Source organism: Pelophylax lessonae (genome assembly GCF_965119305.1).
Source record: "Pelophylax lessonae genome assembly, chromosome: 6".
Taxonomy (NCBI): Eukaryota; Metazoa; Chordata; class Amphibia; order Anura; family Ranidae; genus Pelophylax; species Pelophylax lessonae.
The window spans coordinates 148,085,260-148,112,196 of NC_138773.1; the positions used below are offsets into that span (position 1 = coordinate 148,085,260).

The 26,937-nt window shown below is 45.8% G+C and overlaps 1 protein-coding gene across 3 annotated transcripts in view; it reads left to right on the forward strand.

Moving 5' to 3' along the window:
• Positions 1-26,937, forward strand: part of EMP2 (epithelial membrane protein 2) — a 594,685-nt gene that overhangs the window by 44,554 nt on the left and 523,194 nt on the right. For 2 of the 3 annotated variants that reach the window (XM_082260705.1, XM_082260706.1), the window contains exons 3-4: positions 17,650-17,796; positions 24,866-25,064. In XM_082260705.1, coding sequence (XP_082116831.1) covers positions 17,650-17,796; positions 24,866-25,038 — 320 coding nt within the window. In that variant the 3' untranslated portion in view covers positions 25,039-25,064. Of the gene's footprint in view, positions 1-17,649; positions 17,797-24,865; positions 25,272-26,937 lie in introns of those variants that run through there. The other variant, XM_082260704.1, reaches the window with a different exon arrangement.

Below are 26,937 nucleotides of genomic sequence, written 5' to 3' on the forward strand. Positions count from 1 at the left end.
CGATAATCAACCTCATATATATAAGGGAAGACACCAAGAGGAGACAAGCCCACAGTGTAGTATCTTTAGATAGCTTTATTAATAAGTTAGACATGCGCTCACCGACTTTAAAACATCATAAGCGTGTAAGCATATAAGTAAAGACTCGGGACAATGTTCCTCCGATACCAACCAAAAACATGGCCGACCATCGACTCCTGGGTGTGACGCAGGCTGGCTCATTTCGACGCGTTTCGTCACTGTCTTCAGGGGGCATGGCCAAGCGTCTGCGTCACATCCTTTTATATAGTCCAGACGAGCGGGGCTAAAATTGGAGACACCTGCGTATCCACCACAGGATACTCAGAAGGTGGAACCGAGTGTTACATATGCGCTTCACCACAAGGGAGCCCAAATAACCAGCCCGTCCCCGGAGCCAGAAAGAATAACAAAGTAAATATATCGGTCCCAGGCTTAGGGGACATAGCCCACAGCATAAACCAATATGCATAAAATTAAAACTTGGAAGCGTCACACGCAGAAGTCATAAGGAACATTGTTTACATACACTATTACACAGAAATCAATACAAAATAATTAATCAAAAGGCTGTAAAATCAATCCTAAGGCAAAAAGATAAAAAAATACAAGAAGGGGAAAAAGACTGGAAAAAATAAAAAATAAATAGTTAGAAAATAAATTACAATAAAACTAAAAACAAAAATCTATATGGAATGAAAATAAAAATAAAATAAAAATGGAAAATGAGAATTTAAAAGAAATACAAAAGACGTGTATAAATATAAAATTGCCCTATTCCACATACCAATTCGGAAACCCAAAATTAGAAGACAACCGAGTATTATCTAAAGGTAATATGGTGAAATATAGGGGAAATGAAGGCCAAATACCACAATACTAGAGAGGGGATAAGGGAGAACTGGTGGATAAGGATTAACTTGTGTTAATGAACGCATTCACGTACCATTAATCATGTACAGCATGCCTTAGTAAATCAACACTTTTAGCAATAGTAAGTGTGGGATTTTCCCCTCACCGATTTTGCAAACAAAAAAGAGCAAATTATGTGAGAAAACCAATGTATCTTTGAATGTTCAACTATTCTAGGAGCAGGAAAACCTTCTGGCACTGAAATGGTGCCCGCTAAACTATTTAACTGTCGTGCATGGGCATCAAGACAGAAAAGTTGCACAATCAAAAAATGACCCAATTCTGACTCTCTCACATTAGCGCTCCTATGTACACAAAGGACAGGGGGTGTTATAATCTTTAAAGAGACTGAATAATACATCTACTTAGCAATGTTCTATGTGCAAGCGCAAAAAAGCAAATACCAAGTAAAAGTTATTTACCTTTAAAGATTTCAGAAAATGTGGAAGGGGGAAAAAAAAAACTCAACTGAAAGGAAAATATCTAGTCCCTAACTAATCCCTGCCTGTACTGCCTAGGCTCAACAATATCAGCAGCCACATCTCAAGTGCGTTTCTGGCGCTCCTGTCCGAAATGGGGGGGGGGGGGCACAATCGGGAACAACAGTATGCATATAAGCAAACCGCTGCCCCTAGTGGGATGCACCCAAACAACCCAGCACCCAATGGCCACACCCCAACCCAACACTACTGACACCAGTTAAAAGGGATACTATAACTGATATATAACAAGTTAATGTTACACATCATTTTCCTTTTCTATATTACTTTATTATAACTAAAAGATTATCCCAGAACTGTATGTAAGGGATTTATCTATGTAGTCTCTACTAACCTTTGCCGGCATATTTTTCCATTCCGCATATTTTTCCATTCCACATGTCACTTAACTTCAGAGCTCTGGAAGTAACGCACTCACGCATAAGTATAGTGAATGGGTTACTTAACTTTATTTTCAGTCTTTGGGCCTTTATAGTCTTTGGGCCTTTATATAGGGTATTCGAAATGCAAAATATTTCCAGTCTATACACATCAGCAAGAGACACTTAAATATTTACCATAACATACAGGAAACAGATGTGCATATTTATAACAGGAAAGCAAACCTAGGAAAGAAAATATCTCAGAATAGCAAAGTACGGTGGCACCAAAAACGTATTCTCACAACTCAAAAACAATGGGAGGAAATTTCCATTCGTATCAAGATACACAGGCAGAGACTGTCAAAACTAAAGTTTAAAGCGGTGGTTCTCAACTCCAGTCCTCAGGACCCACTAACAGGCCAGGTTTGCAAGATAACTGAAATACAACACGTGATATAATTTGCTGCTCAGTGATTGCAGTATTCTAGTTTGCATCTACCCAAGGTAATTCTTAAAATCTGGCCTGTTAGTGGGTCCTGAGGACTGTAGTTAGTTGAGTACCACTGGTTTAAAGCATAACCCTAACCATTTAAGCATGATTATAAGATTTAAGCATAAGATTTAATTAATACATAATGCTATCAGTATCATAGCGATTTTCTCTCCTATAGGCCCCTTTCACACTTGTGGGACTTGTCCTGTGACTTGGGGCTGCACACTCTCATGACAAGTCATATTCCATGATTTCCAATAGTTAACGTTCATATATGTGCGACTTCAAGTTGCAACAACTTCAAAGGTAGTGCCTGCACTTTTTTTAAATGGTAAACTTTCCTATAGCTTTTAGATCTGTTTGACTGCTACTTCCAGACTTAAATTTAGGCTTATTACAGCTGGATAAGAATAGCAGGTGTTGCAGCCAAAACTACCTAAAAAGCTTCATTTTCCAAGTTGTAATTAATCCGATTGAAATGTATTTAAGCGAAGCTTAATGTAAACATTAACCCATAACCCCACATAGAGCTTGAGGGCATCTCTCAACCCTGTAATTTTAAAGGGTAACTCAGGGTTTACTGACTGGAAGGGTACCAGCTGACTGGAGAAAAGCCAACGTGGTACCAATATTTAAAAAGGGCTGAGATATATCCCTGGCCAGCCAGTCTAACCTCGATAGTTTATAAGCTATTAGAGGGGTTGATGAGGGATTATATCCAAGAATTTGTTGATGAAAGCAGTATCATTAGCATTATGCAGCATGGATTCATGAAGGATCGTTCTTGCTAGACCAATCTTTTATCCTTCGATGAGGAAGTGAGCTGCTGTCTAGATAAAGGAAGGCCCGTGGATGTGGTATATCTGGATTTTGGAAAGGCTTTTTGCAAATACAGTTCCTACAAATGTTTACTTTACAAACTGAGGTCTGTCGGCATGGACTGTAGGGTATGTACCTGGCTAGAAAACTGGTTACTGAGGCGGGTCCAAATGTTGGTAATAGAGGGTACTCAGAATGGTCCTGTGGGGTAAGCGGGGTCCCCCCAGGATCTGTCCTGGGATAAATTAATTTTATTCATAAATTTTATATAGATGTAGCACTGCCCCTTTGCGGACTGCTGGATAACACACTCTCGGGACCCCCTGGGTTACCATTAGCAACACTGGCATTCACGGATCAACACTTCTTGGCTCAGTCAATGATCAGTCCAGGGGTATGTAGTTGTTTTTGGTGTTTCACTTTAAATAGGGATGGGAGAAGGGAAGAGTGGGATACCTCCCAGATCAAACTATTCACAATGGATGAGGACTCCTGTCTGAAGATGCAGCCAGGCTGCAGATTCACCTTGCCACTAGATGAGATTGGGTAAAGTGATTATCTACAGGATACACTCCTAGTATCCCCTTTTACTCAACAGACTGACACTTGTCCTCTGACTACTACATCGGGGTGACCACTCTCAGGTCAGGCCCCTAGACACGATCCCTTGTACTCACGATACTGTTTTTCGAGGGTCTCCAGTATCTATACCCCTCCAGTCAGTTTCCTGGATCTCTGGGTTCAGTTCCTTGCTTCTGGTCCCCAGGCCAACTGCCTGTGACCACGTGCCATTGCTACAGAGGAGACAGCCACCACCCTCCCTCCGGGACACTGCTCACCAGCCAAGGACCCCACAGCACATGGGCTCCTGGCTTTTATACAGTGTCCCATAATGCACCGAGACAGCCAGTCTCTGCCAATCACTGGGACTGTATCAAAGCCTGTGTATCCATTGGTCAGGTTTCCTCCCACTGTCATGCCTCCCTGTTGGACCAGTGTGAAACATTATCTAGACCCAATGAAGCACACTGAGCAGACCTAACTAACAGATCCTGCTCTCTGGTAGGCAGAAAGCAATATAGGCTTTTCCTGCTGCTCCTCTGATAGGCAGACAGAGCCAAAAACTATACCCTCACTAGCACCTACCTAGGAGGGTGCTACATAGAGGATGAAATAAATGGCAGAATCTCAGTATTGCTGATGATACAAAGCTAGGCAGAGCAATAACTTAACAGCAAGATGTGGAAACCTTACAAGAAGACCTAAATAAAATAATGTGGTGAATAACTACATGGCAAATTAAGTTTAATGTTGAAAAATGTAAACTAATGGTTGCTAAAAATATGAATGCAAGTTACTTGCTAGGGGGAGAACCTCTGGGGGAATCTAGGATGGAAAAGATCTGGGGGTCCTAGTAGATTGGCTCAGCAATGGCTTGCAATGCCAAGCTGCTGCAAGCAGCCCCAACAGAATATTAGCATGCATCAAAAAGGTGATTTACTCCAGAGATAAAACAATAATTTTCCCACTCTACAAGACTATGGTCTGGCCGCATCTTGAATAGGTCGTCCAGTTCTGGGCACCAATCCTCAAGAAGGATGTGCTGGAACTAAAAAAGTTCAGAAGGGCAACAAAGCTAATAAAGGGGCTCGAGGACCTCAGTTATGGGGAAAGACTACAAAGCATTGAACCTTTTCTCTCCTGGAGAGGAGATGCTTGAAAGGGGATATGATGGCGATCTAAAAATACCTTACTGGTGACCTGAGCATAGGGGAAAAAAAACTTAATCAGGAGGGAGTTTAAAAAGACGTGTGGCCATTTATTAAAAGCTGTAAGAATGGGGAATTCTTTCACAAGCAGCTGTATCAGCAGGGAGCGTCGATGGTTTAACAAAAAAAAACTGTTAGATGGGCATCTTAGCAATTCCCTGTATGTATTGATATTTACTTTTGACATAAACACACACCACAGGGTGAACTGGATGGACTGGTATCTTTATTTAACCTTACCAACTATGTAACTCCACTTTTTCATTAGAAAAATATAGCAAATAAAAGAAATATAGTGTATACAATTGCAACACAAGTACTATTGTAATTGAAGGTCATAAAAATACCTTTCCTTTTTAAATCTGCACAGCTGTAATTTTCTGTAAAATGCAATGTGGCTACCTGGAGGCGTTCTGTACATAGAGCACAGAACGTCCCCTAGGGATCTCATTTCCTGCTTGTGTGATTGGCCCACTGATTTTTTCCTAGACTGTTCCACTAAGATACAAGTAAGAGTTCAGGAATCCCCTGCAGCAAAAGTTTCTCCTTTTTCTCTTGCTTCCTTTGACAGTCGCCGCCCATCCATTTATTAGCCTTGGGTAATGGCGCCCTCTGCAGGAGTAAGCTAGACAGTTAGAAATGTTCTAAAAAAAACTTTTCTATACTTAGCCACACCTAGGGGGCTGACCCCAGCCATTATCCTGATCCAGTTACCACTGGTCCTCAGTTTTATGCTGCCTAGCGTTAGGAGTAGGCTAGCTCTTCCTGGCCGGGACCTAGCGTCTCGGTTTTTATTTGTTTTTTTCCCACAATGTGTTTTTCATCTTCTGAAAATCAGTTTTTATTTCTCTCACCATCACTAGTTAGTCAGGGACATTTTCCTGGAGGACTACAAGTGACTGCAGAGCTGGGCCTCACACTGGGTAATATAGATCCTTATGGAGTCCCAGCCTGCCAACGAGCGTCGCAGGGTACTGGTGCGCCCAGGCCTTGCAATGACAGTGTCCCTTGGAATGGGGACGAGCCTGCAGAGCTGCGTCTTCGCCGAGGGTGTCTCAACTCCGGAACGCCTGCGTGTTGCTAGCATCCCTCCTTGGCTGACGGCACCCCCACTTAGGGTGGGAAGTCTCCCGTACAGAGCAGTGCCCGCTTTCCTGGACTGGTGAGTACTGATACCCCCTTGTCCCTGGGACTAGGATATTTAAGGGGGGTTTGTGGGCCCACTCTTGGGGGATGGCAGGGCTGGAGGTCTCTGTGGGGTCTCAGGAAACGGGCCAGCTTGGTGTATTTCCCTCCCTGGCCCTGCTGAGGGCGCTGTGTGGGGTACTTGTGGTACCTGGGGGGCGCCATAGCTGTGTGGCGGTCTCCCTGGGGTCCCCTGTGGTGGCCAGACCGCATGTATATGCTTTATTTGGCGCCATTTAGCACGGCCTCCATTTTGGATGTGGGCAGTGGCTGATCTGTGTGTGAGGGCAGCAGCCATTTTAAGACCTGTCCTGGCGCTAATCAAACGCCATCTTGGCTAAGGGCACACGCCTGTTAAGGGCAGGGGCCATCTTGCCGGTGATTTTTTTTTTTGCATTGAGTTTCATTAGGCAACATTTTGTTTTGGCTCATGGGCTAGGTCTCTAGGGACGTGAGGTCACTTCCTCCTTTCCTTCCATTTTCTCACTGAGCAACGTGTGACAGTTACTGACACTGTGGGGGGGGGGATTTTTACTAATGCCAAGGGCATTTTTCTGCCAAAACTGTTTCTTGTGGATTCTGCATTGTCTGAAGGGGCTCTTTCAAATATTGCAGGCTGTGGTGAAGTTCCGCGGGAACCGCCGATTGAAAGGGCCAGCGTCCCATTAATTTTATATTGGCATTCTGAACTCCCAAGCTCACAATTTCCCCCCAGGCCTGTTGGGGGGCTTCGTGTATTCCTGAAACCTCTTCCATGGCCTCATCTGCTGATCTTGTGCTTTTTTCTTTTTTGCGTCCAAAAGTGGGTCTGCTGCTGTCAGAAAGCTCCTCCAAACCAACGGCCTATGCCCTCCCAGTTCTCTGACTCAGAGCCTGAATTTGGTTGCCACGGACAACGTCCCCCTGGAGGGGTCCTTGTTGTCAGCTTCTGAGGGGGTGGAGCAGGAACCTTCCTCCTCGGTGGCGCAGAACGCGCTGCAATGAAGGCCCTCATTAGCGCCATAAAGTAGACTTAATATCTTGACAATGAGCATCTCAGTCAAGTAAGCGGCTTTCTGGTTCCGAAGGGCCCAGGAAACGGGTCATGTTTTTTTCCTGCCCTGAGGAGTTTTCACACAATTGTGAACGACCAGTGGCATTGCATAAAACATATGCTGGTGGTGCCTAAGCGGTTTCACCACCGCGATCCCATTTTGGAGGCTGGGGCTAAACGTTGGATGGTTTCCCCCGAAGGGGACCTTACGGTCTCTAGGCTGAATATATCACCTTGATGCCGATGGAGAACTCCCTGGTGTCACACATCCAGCTGATAGGCGCCCTGATGGCTCCCTGCTAAAACCTGTGTTTTGTCTCTGTGATGGCCTCTCAGGCTCACTGCGTGGTCCAAGGTGCTTTGAAGCACCCGGGTGGCAGTCGGCCTCTCTGACTGCCCTTGACATGGTGGATCAGATTACCCAGACTGGTATGTGCATGTGTGACACGGCCTTGGATGAGGTTCCGTTAGCTCGATTGTCTGCGGTCGGGGTCAGCTGGTCAGCTGACCACGCTTCCAAAAAGACGGTGTTTGATGTTCCTTATGGGGAGTCGTCTTTTTGGGGACACTCTGGATGAGTTGATTAAGGGGCTTACGGGGGGGGGGGGGAGAGAGTACTCTGTTGCCCCAGGTCACTAAGGGTAAGAACTCCCGTGCTAGGCGGGGGCTTTCCTTCAAAGCTCAGCGTGGGTCCTTTCGTTGCCTTTGGCGCGCAGGACCGGGGCAAGTCTTTTTGAAGCCCTCCTGTGGTTACAAGAATCCGTGGTCGGGTAAGCCTAAGGCCGGTCAGCCTGGCTCGACGGCCCAGTCCACCTCTTCCTGGAGGGATGCCCTCACCCCTCTGCGTTGCTTTCAGGAACCCTGGTTGTCCAGCATTCGGGACAGGTGGGTTCACAAGCTGATAAGTTCAGGATACAAGATCGAGTTTCGATCTCGTCCTACAGACAGGCTCTTCCCGTCCAATCTCCAGCTGACTCCCAGTCCTCTCGGAGATCTCATGGGGGCAGTGCAAGATCTGCTCGCCCAAGAAGACATTGTGCCTTCATGGGACGGTTTTCTCTTTTTTTTTTTTTTATTCCAACCTGTTCACGGTGCCCAGGAAAGAGGGCAAAGTGCGTCCGATTCTGGACTTGCAGTCTCTGAACCGCTTTGTGCGGGTGCAGAAGTTCCAGATGGAATCCGTCAGGTCGGTAGTGGCATCGTTGAGTCCAGACTTCCTGGCCTCCATCGACTTGAAGGATGCGTGTCTGTGCATCCCTAACTACGAGGGTCATCAGCGCTATCTCCGCTTCGTGGGGGCAGGGGAGCATTGCCTGTTTGTGGTGTTACCCTTCAGTCTCGCTTCGGCTCCCAGGGTTTTCACCAAGGTTTTGACTTTTGGTTCTGGCTTTACTGCGTTTTTAAAGGGGATTGCGTTGCTCGGTTATCTGGACGACCTATGGTTAAGGTTGAGCTCGTGTGCAATTTTGGCGTGCAATCTGGCCGTGACGATTCAGAAACTCCAGGAGTTCGGGTGGACCATCAATTTTCAGAAGTCGGCACTGACTCCTTCAGTTCATCTTCAGTACCTGGGGATGGTTCTGAACTCGGGTCAGGCACGAGTCTTTCCTTCCGGAGGACAAACTCCAGACCCTGCAGGATGAGATCCGGTCCCTCAGGGACAACTATCTCTCCTCCTTGCGGACCTGTATGCGGTCTCTGGGTCTGATGGTTTTGGCTTTCGAAGCCGTCCTATTTGCTCAGCTTCACACAAGGACTCTGCAAGCGGAGATCCTGACCAGGTGGGACAGAACACCTCAGTCTTTGGAAAGCAAGGTTTTCTCTGAGCCACCAAGTGCGGTCGGATCTTTTGTGGTGGCTTGGGTAGCCAACCCTGACACAGGGCCAGTCCTTCCGGCCTCTGCTGTGGACGGTGCTCACCACGGATGGCAGCCTGTGTCAGGCTGGGGAGGAGTTTCTGGGCACGCTTTGTGCCCAAGGGAACTGGTCGGCAGAGGAGGCTTCCTTGCCAATAAACGTTTTGGAGCTCCGAGCAATCAAGCTTTGTCTGTTGGTTGGTCATCTCGACTTCAGGGGTGTCTGGTTCGGGTACAGACGGGCAACGTCTCACGGCTGTGGCTTATATCAATCGCCAAGGGGGCACCGAGCATGCCCGGGCGGCAAAGGAAGTGGCCGGGATCCTGTCTTGGGCCGAATCGCACGTTCCAGCGATTTCGGCGGTTCGCCTTACGGGTGTGGAGAACTGGCAGGCGGACTAGGGAGACTGGTCCCTTCATCCGGAGGTGTTTTTCACCTCCTGTGTCCCCGGTGGGGTACTCCAGACGGGGATCTGTTTGTGTCCCGTCTCAACAAAAAGGTGAGATGGTTCGTGGCCAGAACCCGCGATCCTCTGGCCGCGATCCTCTGGCAGACTCCATGGATGCGTTAGTGGTGCCTTGGCACCAGTATCGGCTGATGTATGCCTTCCCTCCGATTCAACTGTTGTCCGGGTTCCTCTGCAGGTTGGCGTCGGAACTGATACAGGTCATTCTGGTGACCCCAAACTGGTCACGTTGGTCCTGGTACGCGGACATCGTTCAAATGGTCATCGAGCCTCCCTTCCTGCTTTACAGTCTCTGGCTTTAACGGCATGGCTGTTGTAAGCCAGGTCTTGAGTGATAGGGGTCTTCCGCATGCAGTCATCCCTACCTTGTTGAAGGCTCATAAAGCTTCTTCTAGAAAGATTTGTAATCGCACCTGGAAAGCGTATATTGCCGGGTGCGAGTCGCATGGTTTCCATCCTCACTCCTTTTCGGTAGCAAAGGTTTTGGCCTTCCTGCAGGAAGGGGTGGATCAGCGTTTGGCGCTGACCACGATAAAGGGTCTGTTGTCGGCCTTAGCTGTCCTTATCCAGCGTCCCTTGGTGACCTATTCTTTGATTCACTTTTATCCAAGGGGAGCGGTATCTGGCTCCCCCGAGGAAGGCTCCCTGGGACCTGAATTTGGTGTTGTCTGTGTTACAACGATCTCCCTTTGAGAACATCAGAGAGATTCCTCTGCCTGTGTTCCAGAAAGTTGCTATTCTGGTAGCTATCACGTCTGCTCGCAGAGTGTCTGAACTGGCGGCTTTGTCTTGCCTTTCTCCTTATCTGGTGATTTCATGGGAATGTAGTGGTTCTGCGACCCAATCGATCTTTTGTTCGCGAGGTGGTCTCGTCTTTCCACCTCAATGAGGATATCATGTTGTCTTCGCTTTGTGCGCAGCCCAGGCATCCCAAGGAGGTGGCTTTGCATCCCTTGGATGTGGTCCGGGCGATCAGGGTCTACCCTTTTGCCACGGACTCTCTTCGGAAGTCTGATTCCCTGCTTGTTCTTCCTGAGGGACCTCGGAAGGGCTCGGCTGCGTCCGCGGCGACTACTTCGAAGTGGATCAGACAGACGATTGTTCAGGCCTATTCCATCAAGGGTTAGGCTCCTTCTTTCCCTGTAAAGGCCCATTCTACTAGAGTCGTCGGTGCCTCTTGGGTTCTTCGCCATCCGGTTTCTGTGGCTCAGGTGTGCAATGCGGCGACCTGGTCGCCTGTGCACACTGTCACAAAATTCTGCAAAATTGATGTACTGGCATCCTCGGATGCTTCCTTTTTGGCCGCATGGTTTTGAGTGCGGCGGTTGTTTGCAGAGACGTGTTTTTTTCTGTCTCTTTATTGGGGTGTTTTTTCGTTGCCTTTTAAGTTGGTTGAAAAATGTAATCCCATCGCCTAGTACCTAGTGTCAGTGGCCATCATCCCGGTTAGTAGAGAAAAAAGAGGGTATCCCCAAATGTTTGGGACTGTAAATGCCACAACAGTGGAGTAAAATAATCAAAACTTTATTATATATAAAGGACATACAAATAACTGTACATTCAGTTTGACTGATGACAAAAACTCATTAAAATTGTATGCAAAGACAGATCACTCTCAACATCAACATGGAAGACACTCGGGTACATATGGTGAGGTGAACCGAAAAGGACCCTACACGTGTCGGGTAAATGCCCTTCTTCAGGGGCTCAACCAACGTTCCGAACATGCAATATGCCATAAGAGTCTTCAAAGGAAAGTGGGATGAGCTGTCAGTTAAAACGGTAATATATACCGATGACGAGGAATGCCTGGTTTCCAATACACCTAAGCTGCCTTTTCCAACACGAGGTGACAGACACCCATACTCTAATACTTCATATATTGGATCGATACTCCTATCCCACATCGCATGACCATCTGCCATGCAATTACTAACCTATTCCAGGTTTATAATACTCCCTTATACAACTCAGTAAGGACCCTACTGGAGCTGTCCTCATTGGACCATTTTGGTTCATTGTGGCACCTATGGGCCCCTGGCACGGCCGATACCCTTTATCTTTTCTTACACTTGCCTAGCAACTTGGGTGTATTGGAAACCAGGCATTCCTCCTCATCGGTGTATATATTACCGTTTTAACTGACAGCTCATCCCACTTCTCATGAAGACCCTTATGGCATATTGTGTGTTCGGAACTTTGGTTGAGCCCCTGAAGAAGGGTATTTACCCGACACGCGTAGGGTCCTTTCCGGTTCACCTCGCCATATGTACCTGAGTGTCTTCCATGTTGATGTTGAGAGTGATCTGTCTTTGCATGCAATTTTAATGAGTTTTTGTCATCGGTCACAAACTGAATGTACAGTTACAGTAATCCCCTGCTACATCGCGGTTCAGTTTTTGCGGTCCCGGTAATTCGCATTTTTTTTTGTAATGTTATTTTACTATATAAATCATTAAAAATGAAAGATTTTTGTGTTTTTCATAGCTCTTGCTCTGTCTCTAAGTATCTTTTATGTGTTTAAATGAGTTTCTATTGTTTTAAAAGTGTTTAAAGACCTTAAAGAGGTTGTAAACTCATATAATTTTTTTTTTTTTTTCTTACACCCTGCAAAAGAAAGACATAATGAGCTAGTATGCATCGCATGTTAGCTCATTATGCAATACTTACCTCAGAACGAGCCCCCGCCGTGCCGCTCACTCACCTCAATGACGGGCGACATGTCTAGTCGCCCGTCTTCCGGGATCGCGGCATCCGGCCATCTGATTGGCCGGAGCCGCGGTGACGTCACTCCCGCGCACGCGCGCGGGAGCCGACAGTCACGGCACGGGGCTCTGAAGGAACGGCACGATCGGCCGTTCCTTCAGAGCGCATGCGCCAGTGACGTCACTGGCGACATGTAAGGTAAATATCTCCTAAACGGTACATGTTTAGGAGATATTTACAGTACCTATAGGTAAGCCTTATCATAGGCTTGCCTATAGGTACAAGTTGTAGAGGAGGGTTTACTTCCTCTTTAAAATGCTTCTACACGTACAGTGACAGTAAAAAAATCATGCCTACAATGCATTTTATTGGGGTTTTTCTATTTCGCGGAATTTCACTTTTCGCGGCTGGGTCTGGAACGTAACCCCCGCAATGGAGGGGGGTTTACTGTATTTGTATGTCCTTTATATATAATAAAGTTTTGATTATTTTACTCCGCTGTTGCTGTTAGTGTTCAGTGGCATTTACAGTCCCAAACAATTGGGGATACCCTCTTTTTTTTTTTTTTTTTTTTTCTCTTAAGTTGGTTGCGTCTTCCCACCCCTCACACCTGCACTGCTTTGGGACTGCCCAATAGTGAAGGCTAAATGGATGGATGTAAGAGAAAATATAATTTTTGTAAGAACTTACCATAAAATTATTTTCTGAGTCCTCTGACAGTCGCCACCCTAGCTCCAGTTTGTAGCAAGCAGTACCGGAAGGCAATAAACCCCAGATCAAAAAAAAACAGATCGCCTTTTTTATACATGCCAGTATTTTGTTGGCTTTGCTTGCAGCGGCTTGGGCATTGCATGCCACTGCCAAGCCTGTTGGAAAAGGACCTGGGGGTACTAGTGGACATCTTGGATTCACCCAGAGGTTCCCCCCCTAGTGAGTAGCTTGCGTTTGTGTGTCTGCCCAAGTGCATTACTGGACATTTTTCAACATTAAACCTCATCTGCCATTTAGTTGCCCACCCCATTATTTTGTTCAGGTCCGCTTGTAAGGTTTCCACATCCTGCATAGAAGATATTGGCATGCTTAGTTTAGTATCATCTGCAAATACCGAGATTGTGCTGGATATCCCCTCCTCTAGGTCGTTTATGAATAAATTAAACAGGATAATAATCACTATTAGGCATACATTAACCCATTTGATCACCCCCAATGTTAACCTCTTCCCTGCCAGTGTCATTTATACAGTGACCGTGCATATTATTTAGCACTGATTACTGTATTCATATCACTGGTCCCCAAAAAGTGTCAAAAATGTCAGTTAAGGGTCCAGTCTTTCTGCCACAATGTTGCTGTCCCGCTAAAAATAGCTGATCGCTGCCATTACTACTTTTACCAAAAATATGTAGCAGAAAATGAATTGGCCTAAACTGATAAAAATTTTATTTTTTATTTATTTATTTTTTATTGGGAAGGTTTTATAGCGGAAAGTAAATATTGAGATTTCTTTCAAAATTGTCGCTTTTTTTTTTTTTTTTGTTTGTTTTTTTTTTGTTTATAGCGCAAAATCTAAAAAAACGCAGAGATGATCAAATACCACCAAAATAAAGCTCTATTTGTGGGGAAAAAAAGGACATCAATTGTATTTGGGTCGTGTTTCAGTGTCGAATCGCAAAAAATGGCCTGGTCACTAAGGGGGTAAAACCTTCCAGAGCTGAAGTGGTTAAAACCTTCCAGAGCTGAAGTGGTTAAAAAGTGTACGGTCCCACCTGTAGTGGACTCGGCGGTTTCCAGGTTAAATAAAGCTACCTTAATTCCGGTTGAGGAGTCTCTGTCCTTTAAAGATCCAGCTGATAGGAGGGCGGAGGCTCTGGACCACCATATGTTTACTGTGGCTGGTTCAGCGCTTAGGCAGTTACCCCCCCCCCCCCCGCCTTTGTGGAGCTGGCGGATCAGTTGGTCCAGGGGCTACAGTTTATCTGCGATGCCTCTTTGGACGTGGCTCTTTTGATTCTAGGCTGTCTATCAGCAGTGGTCCTTTCCGCGTATTATCTGGCTGAAATGCTGGTCTGCTGACCAGAAGGCCTTTTCTGATCTCTCCCTTGCAGGGGATCACCTTTTTGGAGCTTCCTTGGATGACCTCATTAAGGGTCTCATAGGGGGGGGGGGCAGTACTCTTCTTCCGCAGGCTACCAAGGACAAGGAGCCCCGTCGTTGACGTGGGCCAGTCTTCTCGCCTCATAAGAGGCCTTTTCGTCCCTATGGGTCTCAAGACAAGGGATCAAAGCCCTTAAGGGCCTCTGCCGGAGGTTCCAATAGGACCTGGTCTGGCAAGCTAGGAGCGGGCTATTTCCAGACCTGCGGACAAGGCTTCCTCTGCATGAAGGGGCGCCCTCATCTTTATCTGGGGTGGGGGGGCGTCTTCGCTGGTTTCAGGATCCATGGACCTCCCTGGTACAGGACAAGTGGGTCTAGAAAGTAATTTGGTCCGACCACAAGATCGAGTTTCGGTCTTATCCTCCGGAAAGGTTCTTGCCTTCCAACCTGCACATGTCCCCAGATCACTTAAAGGGTTTCTTTGGGCAGTGCAAGACTTATTGTCTTAAGGGGGTGATTGTTTAGGTTCTGACTTCGGAACATTTTCAGGGGTTTTACACAAACCTCTTTACAGTTCCCGGGAAGGAAGGCAAGGTACGTCCAATCCTGGACCTCAAGGCGCTAAACTGCTTTACACGGGTACAGACGTTCGGAATGGAGTCCATTCGCATGGTAGTGGTGTCCCTACATCAGGGGGATTTTCTTGCTTCTAGTGACATCAAGGATGCCTACCTTCACATTCCAATATGTGCTAGTCACCAGCGCTTCCTCCACTCTGCCATGAGTGAGGAGCATTATCAGTTTGTGGCGTTACCCTTTGGTCCCGCCTCCACTCCTCGGGTCTTCCCAAAAGTGTTGGCCCCGGTGCTAGCATTGTTGCGTCAGTGGGGGATCGCGGTACTGGGGTACCTGGACGATCTTCTGTGAGTGAAGCATCCAACTGCTCCGATGGACAACTTGGAGATTACTCTGCGAACTCTGAGAGAGTTTGGTTGTATTCTGAACCTTCAGAAGACTGCTCTGGTTCCATCCACAAAACTGGACTATCTGGGTCTTACTCTGGACTCGGCTTCAGCCAGAGTGTTTCTTCCTCTGGAACAATTCCAGACGTTGCAGGAGGCAATTCAGCTTCTGTTGTCCAGCTCACGATCATGCCTCTGGGCTTGCATGTGGGTGCTGGGCCTGATGGTGTCTACCTTCGAGGTGGTTCCATTTGCACAGTTCCACACGAGATCTCTGGAAAAAGATTCTGGTGAAATGGGACAAGAATCCATGGTCTCTAGAGGTGGCTTAGTTCTCCGGCACTTTGACAGGGGACATCTTTTCTTCCCCTTTACTGGACGGTTATCACCACGGATGCCAGCCTGTCCGGGTGGGGAGGTGTCCTCAGCACAGATTGTGCTCAGGGGGTCTGGACTCTGGAAGACTGCAGATTAATGTACTGGAACTCCAAGCGATCAGATGTAAAACTACCGCGCTAATGGTCTATTTGGAAGGGAGGGTAGATGTGTGGTCCTAAAGTGTAAATGAATGATAAATAAATAAATGAGAATAAGTGTGAATAGGCTGCAGCCTCCCTGAATGATAGTCCGAAGGCTATACCATGAATGTAAGAAAAGTAGGGATGGTGGCGCTGCCTATTGTTAAAACAAGGGTATTGGTGCTGGTAAAGAAATGTGTAAATTGTTGCTCATAAATATGAAGTGTCACTTCATATTTATGAGCAACAATTTACACATTTCTTTACCAGCACCAATTCCCTTGTTTTAACAATAGGCAGCGCCACCATCCCTACTTTTCTTACATCCAAGCGATCAGACTTTTTGTCTGGACAATTCTTCTTCAGGGGTGTCCGGTATGGATTAAATCGGACTTTGCCAAGGCCGTGTTCTATGTCAATCACCAAGGGGGCACAAGAAGTGTCCTGGTGGCTTGGGAAGTAGCCGGCATTTTAAGGTGGGCAGACCGATTTTTCCAGCCCTCTCTCCTGTACACATTTCAAGGCAGGTACAGAGGTTTGTGGCACGGTCTCGGGATCCTTTGGCCAACACCACAGACGTATTCTAGTGGCCTCATCGGTCTTGGTACGCCGATCAGGTATGGCTGGTCACTGATGCTCCTTGGAGACTTTCTCTCAGGGAAGGTCTGCTGTCCCAAGTGCCAATCTTCCGTTCTGCTTTACAGTTGCAGTCTATACCAGCTTGGCTGTTGAAAGCCAAGTGCTGAAGGATTAAAGGCTTGAAAATCGACCTCTAGGAATACCTACCATCGAACTTGGAAGACGTACATTGCGTAGTGAGAGGCTTTTGGGGTTCCCCCTTTTGGGGGGGGGGGGGGGCTTTGTCTTGTCCACCTTACCTGGTGGTTCAGAGATAAGGTGGTTCTTCGTCCCTGTCTGTCAGTCCTTCCAAAGGTCATCTCTGATTTCCATTTGGATGGAGACATTGTGTTGCCTTTCCTATGTCCCAGGCCTAAACATCCTAAGGAAATTGCCTTGCATTCCCTGGATGTGATTCGTGCAATCAGGGTGTACCTGGCAGCTACCGAGACTTTTAGGAAGTCAAACTCGCCATTTGTACTCATGGATGGACCTCGGAAAGGTTTGGCCACTTCTGTTGTCCATCTCCAGATGGATCAGACGAGCAGTGATTCAGGCCTATTCCATTAGGTGTCAGGTTCCTCCTTTCCCTGTTTAGACGCACTCGGGCGCTTAGTGCCTCCTGGGCCTTCCGTCATTATACATCAGTGCTGCAGGTTTGCAAGGTGGCCACCTGGTCGTCTGTGCACACAAGTTTTTTATAAGGTGGATGTGTTGGCATCTGCGGATGCTTCTTTTGGCTGCAGGCTGCTGTTTAGAGGACCTGGTCCTCTTGAAGGGTGTATTGTTTTTTCAGGTGAGCTCCAGTTTGTTTTGAGCTCCATGTTACCTGGTTTACTGTTTAGCCTTGAGAATTTTTTCTTTCTGTTCCCACCCCTCATGTTTGACACTGCTTTGGGACGTCCCAATGGTCAAGAAGATAAGGAGCTGTGTCCATCAATGAACGAAAGAAAATGGGATTTTTGACTTACCGTAAAATCCATTTCTCTGACGTTCATTGACGGACACAGCACCCACCCCTCTGTGGAGTTGGCACTGCTTGTTTCAAAACTGAGTGCCAATAGCGGAGAGTGGGAGTATACCCCCTGGGACTACTCCTGTAGGGGGCAGTATAACCCAATGGTCAAGAAGATAAGGAGCTGTGTCTGTCCATGAACATCAGAGAAATGGATTTTACAGTAAGTCGAAAATCCCAATTTTTGGCGAGATGTTGGGTTTATAGTTTATTTGGGATTTAAGGAAAAAAAAGTGATTTGATCTTAAGATGTTTGTTTTGTCTTTATGAAGTTATAAGTCTGCTAGATGTAAGAGCGCTAATTTTAAGTAAACATTTCTTTCAGATTTTCAGGCTATTCAGGCTATTCAAGCTACAATGATCCTTTCGACCATACTTTGCTGTATAGGACTTCTGAGCTTTGGTCTTCAACTGTTCCGGCTGAAACAAGGAGAGCGATTTGTGTTCACTGCTATCATCCAGATGTTGTCATGTAAGTAAATAGTGTGTGTCTGTCTATAGATTTATTCTCTTTTCCTTGTTTTAGGGAACTAAACCTTTTTAGCATAGTAAGACTTATTTATTAAGCCTAAAATTACACAGGATGAGTAGTCAAATACAATACACTGGGTCAGCCCTAAAAAGGTCGCCTGCTCGCATTTGGCGAGTTGAAATATGAGGTTTGCGAGTATGGACAAGGCTGTGCTGTCCCGGGAATGTATAACCAGTGCCCTGCCCCCCACCCCCGCACACAGGCTCGCAGCGCGGGCACTTCAATATGAACTGTACAGCCGCCTGGGACTGCCCCCCACACAGGCTCGCAGTGCAGGCTTTTCAACAGGAGCAGTCAGCCACCTGGGACCTCCCCAATCCAACTCCCTCCTGCAACACATCCCCGCCTCCCGCATAGGCTCACAGCACAGGAATTTCAGTCAGTCAGCCGCTTGGGATCGCCCCTCTCCACCTACCTATGGTACTGCTGCATATCTCCGCCCCCCGCGCAGGCTTGCAGCACGGGCATTTTGATAGGAACAGTCAGCCAAATGGGTCCGTCCCTCTCCACCTCCCTCCTGTTGCACATCTAAGGAGTGGGGCTCTGCATGTCTCAAGGCTGTCCTAAGCGGGCAGGCTCAAACCCTTTCAGCCCGTCCTCAGTGTGCACGGATGCCTGACCCCCGTGGCTGCAGAGGAATGGTAACTGACATTGTGCTGTGATTGGAAGCAGTGCATGTGCTTGAGGGTGTCAGAGGCATTGAATGGGGGATTAAACAATATGTGTGCTGGGAGTAAAGGGGGGGGGGTTTAATAGCATAGATATGCTGGATTTGGGGGGAGGGTTAATTGGAGGAATAGGTATAATGGATTGGGGGGGAGGGTAGAATTGGAGGCATAGGTCTCAATCATACTTATGCCTCCAATTCCACCCCCCCCCCCCAAATCTATCATACCTATGCCTCCAATTCCACTGCACTGCATTGGGGCTGCATTGATGGCCACTGATCAGGCTGACTTGATGAATATTGGTGAGGCTGCATTAATGGGCACTAAATAGGCTGCATTGATGGGCACTGATCAGGCTGCATTGAGGGGCACTGGTGAGGCTGCATTCACAGGGACTGGTGAGGCTGCATTGATGCGCACTGGTGAGGCTGCATTGATGCGCACTGGTGAGGCTGCATTGATGCGCACTGGTGAGGCTGCATTGATGCGCACTGGTGAGGCTGCATTGATGGGCACTGGTGAGGCTGCATTGATGGGCACTGGTGAGGCTGCATTGATGGGGACTGGTGAGGCTGCATTGATGGGGACTGGTGAGGCTGCATTGATGGGGACTGGTGAGGCTGCATTGATGGGGACTGGTGAGGCTGCATTGGTGGGGACTGGTGAGGCTGCATTGGTGGGGACTGGTGAGGCTGCATTGGTGGGGACTGGTGAGGCTGCATTGGTGGGGACTGGTGAGGCTGCATTGGTGGGGACTGGTGAGGCTGCATTGGTGGGGACTGGTGAGGCTGCATTGGTGGGCACTGGTGAGGCTGCATTGGTGGGCACTGGTGAAGCTGCATTGGTGGGCACTGGTGAAGCTGCATTGGTGGGCACTGGTGAAGCTGCATTGGTGGGCATTGATGGGCACTGATGAGGCGGCATTGAGGGGGCTGTATTGATGGGCACTGATGAGGCTGCACTTATGGGAACTAATAAGTTGCTCTGAGATGCTGCACTGATGGGCACTAATGAGGCTGCCCTGATGGGCAGTGATAAAGTTATTTATTTTTGTAACTTAATTATGCATAAAATATTTAGGAGTATCATTTCATGAGATAATTTATGAGGGCATGGTTAGGGGCAGGGCAGTGTAGGGATTGGGTAAGTCAACTGGTGCAGAGTAACTCTTAAGGCCTGGCTAGTAGCTCATGACTTGAAATTTTGAGCCCTGCTCTGGGTTATGTCAATGCCTTCAGGAGATTAGGCACAAGTTTGTTTTGCTAGTGACCCAGAACAGACCTTCTCTTCGCTAAGAGGAGAGTTATTTTTTTTTTTTTTTTCGTTTTTTTTTTTAGGTTTGTATCAGTTTTTTTTTTATCTAGTTTCTTCAGTATTGCAGTGCCAAAAGAGGCTGAATTTGCAGCTTTCGTCAGCTTATCTCGGTTTTGGCACTGAAGCTGCATCTTGACCCTGCTGAGTATGAGGGGTGGCATGTATTGTCTTTTGTCCAAGGTGGCAGATTAAGGTGCCCTAGGTACCTATATAATGTAATATGTTGTCAGCCACAGAATACTTTTCAGGTACAGAGCCGCCGCCTAGTACCCTTCTAGTAAAACCTTGTCCTGAAGACCACCTTAAGAGCCATCTTTAACAACATCAGGGGTTGACCCTTCCTCTGTATTGTCTCTGAACAATTTATTAACCCCTTCCCGCTTAGTGTACGCATAAATCTCTCCTCCTGGAAATGGATTGATATCTGCCGGGCTGCATGTATGTGCTACTGTGTGCTGAGAGTGCACACTCCCAGCACAGAGCCTGAGTTTTCACTGATGGCTCTGGGTATTGTACTAACAATCAGGAGGACCGGTTCCTGATCACTGTGATAGCCTATCACTGTCCGGATAGGGTTATATACGTGTATGCATCTCATGTGTATGTAGGGATGTTGAAGGAACACTTATAGGAACAGCACCCAGCTTTTTTTTTTCTTTAACTCCATGAGCAAGTACCCCTCACAATTAAAGGTGCACCCCCTATTTGTCAGAGTGGGGGACATCTGTTGACCTTCAAGGCCATCTGATCATTTCAAACGTTTTGAGTGTAGACATTGTATTTAGGGGCCACCCTGCCTTAAGTTGTCAAACTGCCTATGTCCCCAGTGCAGCTGTTCTCTAAAGGGTTGATAGCCATTGTCCAGAAAAAAAAGGTTTCAAGATTTTCTATTCAAACCTTTTCAACATCCCCAAAGCCAAAGGGGCATCTCTACTCCCATTCTTTGTTTGTTTTTTTTGCATGAAGGTCTTAGGCCTAATGGTGTCGCCTAAGGCAGCTCCATGTGCCCCATATCTCTCAATCTTCTGCTTCTCAACTTTCTGGCAGTGTGGGACAAAGAGGGTTCGATCTGGATCATCTCATACCCCTGACCAGCAAGACTCGGCTTGTCACAAATTTGTCACTGGAATCGGGAATTACCTTCCTCCTAATGATTTGGGGAGATGCACACAACAGATGCAAGCCTATTGGGCTGGGGAGGAGTCCTAGATGTCCTCACAATATAAGGCCAGGTTCAAACTGATGTGGCCGTTGGTTTGTGCCTGGGGTCCAGTGCATCCTTGTTCACAATTTCAGATTCAAATCTGGTACAAATTTGTACCTGAAGCGGAGCCAAAGATGCACAAGATCCTTACCCAATGCGCTCTGCGGCCGCCCCAGAGCTGTGTGAACTGGTTCAATTGAGAGCCGATCACACTGTTCTGTCATGCAGGGAAACCCGTATCAAATTTGCATCGGTGTGAACCCAGCCTTAAGAACGTAGTCATCAGAGGAGTTTTGGTTCCAGATCAGTGTTCTGGAACTTGGCAGCAATTTGGTTATCCCTTCAATGCTGCACATCTCATCTGCAAGGTCATCTTCTGTCACCAAGATTCAGTTGGACAATGCTACCGCAGTGGCTTGCATCCATCATCAGAAATGCACCAGAATTCTTGAGGCTCTAGAATAAACAGATATAATTCTGGAATTTGCAGAACCTCACATTCCGACCTTGTCCGCTGTGCATGTCCTAGGCATAGAACATTTCCTCAGTTACCAATGTCTGGGCTGCAGTGAATGGTCTATTCATGCTGCTTCAAGGTTGCAGGTGGGGTATGATGGGACATCCGTGCCCCCAGGTTCAACTGTAGCAGGTTTATCTCTAGTTCCATGGATTTTCTAGCCTTTGTAGTGGATGCGCTGGAGACTCTGTGGGATTAGGTCAGAATGGCATCAGTACCCGAATCTCATCTGATTCCTGGCAGAAACTGTCAGCCCTCCCCAGATTGTCACTGGATTTAATGGCTTGGCTCTTAGGCCTCCTGTCCCTCAGAATCTGGGCTTTATCAGCTCTGGTTATTGTTACACTCCTACACTGAGAAATGGAATTCTTGCAAAGTCTACCATCACAGTGGGATAGAGAACGCTTGCCTCTCCCTCTTTAGTGAAGTCCTTTGTGCAGGGTGTTGTACACATTGTTCCTCCTGTACGTTGCCCAGGGACTCCATGGGATCTCAAGGGAATTGGGATTCTGTTGGCTCTTCAAAAAACACCCTTTGAACCTATAAAGGAGTATTATCCTTATGCTGGCCATACAGGATTCATCTTTTCCCTTCAGCCTGTAGAATAAACGATAAAAACCTGATTTGCCCATCCACACATTCAATGTGGATGCGGGAATCCCTCCCTTTGAGTTATTGTATTCTGCCACAAGGGAGCCTTTCCTGCTGCAGAATGCAATCAGTTTTTCTGGCTATAGGTGGTGGTACTGATTGTTCAGGGAAAAAAATGACAGGCTGGTTGTACATAAGTTGATCGATTTGTACAACTAGCTAGCCCATACTTGATTCAAAATTCAGCTGGTCCCTACTTAACAGGCTGCATTTTGATCTGTGCATGGCTGGCTTTATTTGCAAGGTTGCCTTTTGTGCCATCAGCACCTTTGATGACCGGTTCTTAAGGAAAAATGTGTTTTTACCTCAATGCATTCTTTAGGTAAAAAAAATTTCTATAGCCACTTCCCTCAGACCCTTCATAAACACTTGCCTGAGCCTGATCTCGATTCAGCGTTGTGCCCGTCTGCTGCAGCTCCTATTCCTGGTCTCTCTAGACTAGAGGCTCTAACGGCAGCAGGAGCCATACATCCCGGCTCGGGAGTGTACACACACGAGTGCACCCATAGCAAACGATTTGCAATGAGGGCCCGTGCAGAAGAGGCAGAGCTATAGGCGCTGGCAGGGGACCTGAGAGGGGTAGGTTCAGATAATCAAATATAATTTGGTGACAGAGAAACGCTTTCCACGGTAGCATTACACATCCAATCACCCAATAAGAAAAGAGTATACCTCACAAATGGGCACAATACTTGCACATGTATATCCCCAACTAAGTGTACAAGAAACCTTAACCAAGCGTGAGTTATGTTGGGTTGACCAGGGCCCTGCAGTAGCCACATCTGCACAAGTCCACACAGACTCCAGGGGTGTCCAACCATGGTGCCCATTTCTACCAACACGGGATATCCAGGAAAGATTGAAAGGCTAAGGGTGTTTTGAGGCCCAGTGCCTTTTTTCTTCTAGAGGTGGTTTCTTCCTTTCAAAGAGCTTGATGGCTTACCCGACCTGATGCTGATGGACATATAGTATATATTTGTATCAATGAACTATGCTGAGCAGAAATGGGGATTCTTCAAAAAGACTGACTGCAAACTCACTGCAAAGTACTGTATATTCCCATGGGCATGGACAACTATCATTTTTAAATGTTGAAGAATATAACCGAATATGTAAAAAGTAAATCAAGACGCAAAAATTCAAAATGAACAACAGATTGCAAAAGATAGGACAAACTCCCAAAAAATTCTTCAAATCTATTAATAAAAAGGTTAGTTCCGAGCATGTAGGTCTTTTACAAAATAATCTGGAGTGGGTGACTGGGGACAAAGAGAAAGCAAATTTATTAAATACTTTCTTCAGCTCTGAGTATTCAATGGAGCATGGGGGAGCTCATGTCTATAATGGGGATGATATTTTCCAAAAATATTTAGACAGAATAAAGCTGGATTAGGCACCAGGACCATATGGCATCCACCTACGCATCCTAAAAGATTAGGATAATTTCAAAGCCATTGTTTCTAATTTTTAGGTACTCGTTAAGGACTGAAATGGTACCACTGGATTGGTGTAGGGCCAATGTGGTTCCTATATTTAAAAAGGGATCAAAGTCTTTATCAAGGAATTATAGACCTGTTGGTTTAACTTCTAAAGTTGGGAAGATACTGGAGAGTTTAACAAGACCACATAGATAAGTTCTTGCTGGAAAAAAATATTTTAAGCAACAGACCGCATGGATTCATGAAAGACAGAAGTTGTCAAACCTGATTTCTTTTTATGAGGAGGGAAGTAAAACTTTGGACAGAGGGGTGGCTGTGGACATAGTATACTTGGATTTTACAAAAGGATTTGATACCGTTCCACACACATGGCTAATGTGTAAGGTAAAGGCTACAGGCTTGGAAAAATCTGTAGATAGAAAACTGGCTAAAAGGCAGAATTCAGAGGGCAGTGGGTAATGAGTCTTACTCTGAATGGTCTAAGATTATCAGTGGTGTACCCCAAGGTTCAGTGTTGGGACCCTTACTTTTTAATAAATTTATAAATGATATAGGGTTTGGAATAAAAGTACTATTTTAGTCTTTGCACATGACGCCAAGCTACGCAGTAGAATAACTTCCTTACAGGATGTCGCAGACGTACAAGCCGACCTCAATGCACTATTTAATGGGGCAGCAGCACACTGAGCTTCCCAGTGAAGGACTGTGCAGTTGGGGCATGTCAAGACAAGTCTGATCATTGGAGGAGAGCACACGGTGTTCCCTAAATAGAGAACTGACCACGGTGTACACTCCTGCTTAGTGTGGTCATTTTTTGACTGGCGGGATCACCAGTGATTTTACCTAAATGAAGCAATACAAATACATGGTACAGCAGGCACATATCAGGAATATAAAGTGTTGGGGTATCAAACGCTTTAAGTGAGCAATGAGGGAATTGTCATATACAGTATTATACAGGTCACACAAGCAAAGTGATCCAATAGAGTATAATCAAAAGCAGTACTAAATTATGCCTATCCATTTCAACTAAGCAAGCAATTTATTTTAAGCTGGTGGTTACAAAGCTGGGAAATGGGAGCAAGTGGAGCAAATCTGAACCCTGTTGATCTCCTATTGATACAAATACTACCTTGTCCAAGTTAATTGGCAGAAAATGTGCATGTCTCCAGATATTTTTTTGGCTGTCAGTTAATTGTTTCATTTCTATCCACAGGTCTTTGTGTTATGATTGCTGCTGCAATTTACTCTTCCATGTACGAGAAGTTTCACTTAAACTTGGACATTAAGAATGGCACATTTGGTTATTCCTTCATTCTCGCCTGGATTGCCTTTGCTTTCACTTTAATTAACAGTATCATGTACTTAATACTTAGAAAACGCAAATAAACCATAATATATGCTAGATAAATTCAGTACAGAAGCCAAATGCAGATAACAGTTTTGTATATAATCCATTTTATTGTGGTTTTATAGTAAAATATATTGTTTCCTAAAACCTCATGCACTGTTCTCTTAGCATGTTTAAAGCTAAGACTATAATGCATTATACACGTATCTGACCTGGAACATTGGCTCTTACTGGGAAAAGAAGCAGAACATTGCAGTACATGTATAACGTTTTACAACTTGAACTTTTTTGTTTAATTTTGTATAAATATATTTTTGTTGTTTGACTTAGATTTAACATACACAGAGAAAGGGCTCTTTCACACGGGCGATCCGATCAGATCCGCCTGTCAGTTTTTTAGGCGGATCTGATCGGATCCTCCATGCAGCTCTATGGGGCAGCGGGTGTCAGCGGAGACACCTCCGCTGACACCCGCATCCGATCCTGTGCGTGAAATCTGGACGGATGGAAACCCTATTTTTCCATCCGTTCAGTAATCGGAGCGGATCTGATGAGAGCGGACAAGCGGTATGCTCTCATCCGATCCCCCATAGAGGGCAGCGGGGGCTGAGACACCTCCCTCTCCGCTCTGCAAGCGGAGACGGAGCTGTCATCCGCCCGGCTCAGCGGGGATCGCGGATCGATCCCTGCTGAGCAACACGGATCCGCCTACGGAGCGGACCGTGTGAAAGAGCCCTAAAGGTTTTATTATGTGTGTGTGGGGGGGGGGGTTAGGTTTGCAATTGATACATCAAGCTTGTTTCACTATATGAAAGGACTAGAAACTTTAAGACATTCTTAAAAAAACTTGCTGCTATACAGAGACAGTGGGGCATCTGAAGCAAGGAAAGATCCAGAATCCAGATGTTACTTCTGCAGAGAACACCCTGCAAAAAACAGCCAGTAGCTCTGTTTCATCTTTGTTCCAACAATTTTAACAAATGCACCAATTGGGGTTAATCTATATTGTCCTGTTCTATCATGGACATGTTTTTGGCCTGCATTTGTGTAGTGATAGGTTTAAATTGTTGTGCTGTAGTCAGCCTGAAAACAGTAGGAGGAATGTATATGTAAAAGGGATGACTGATTTTTTTTTTTTTTTTATAGTAGATCTAAACCCAATAAAGGAAATCCTATATAAACTTTAGAATGTTAATTATGTCTAAAAAGTTATTTTCAATCATTTTAAATCTGAAGCTTTCATTAAAAAAATAACTTAATGCCATTAATGTTCTTGTGCATGTACTTTCTGTTCTGGGATGACAGCTCTGTCTCAATAGCTTTCCGATGTTGTCAAGCTGGCTTCTGATGGAGACTACAAGCACACCTGTGCTGCATGTTCTGCAGTTTTTTTTTTTTTTTTTTTAAGAAAAAGTAAAATTGTATCTTAGAGGGAAAAAATGGCAATTGTTATACACAATACTTTTAGCAAACCAATTCAGTTACCATTTACATCTACTTTAAATTGTTACTGCTTTTCAGGTTGCTGCAAATAAAAACTATGTAATCTTTGCTGCTCAAAGTGTTTGTAATGAAGATCTCTAATCCGTTTATTTGAAGGTCCTACTGCATGAACGATTGAGCACAGTGAAGGAACAATTGCTTTGCCATAGTCCTAGAGTTTAGTTGGTAAACTTTAAAACTTGACCTGTGGCCATATATTTGAATGGGGAAAGGCTATTGTCAATATAAAAGAGTGTTTGCTTAGGTAAATCCACTTTTTAGTGTAAGAATCCTGTAACCTTTATTTACATTTAGATTTAATTTTGCCTTTGCTCATTTTAGTCATAGGTACAGTAGCTCACACAAGTGAGTACACCCCTCACGTTTTTGTAAATATTTTATTATATCTTTTCATGTGACAACACTGAAGAAATGACACTGTGCTACAATGTAAA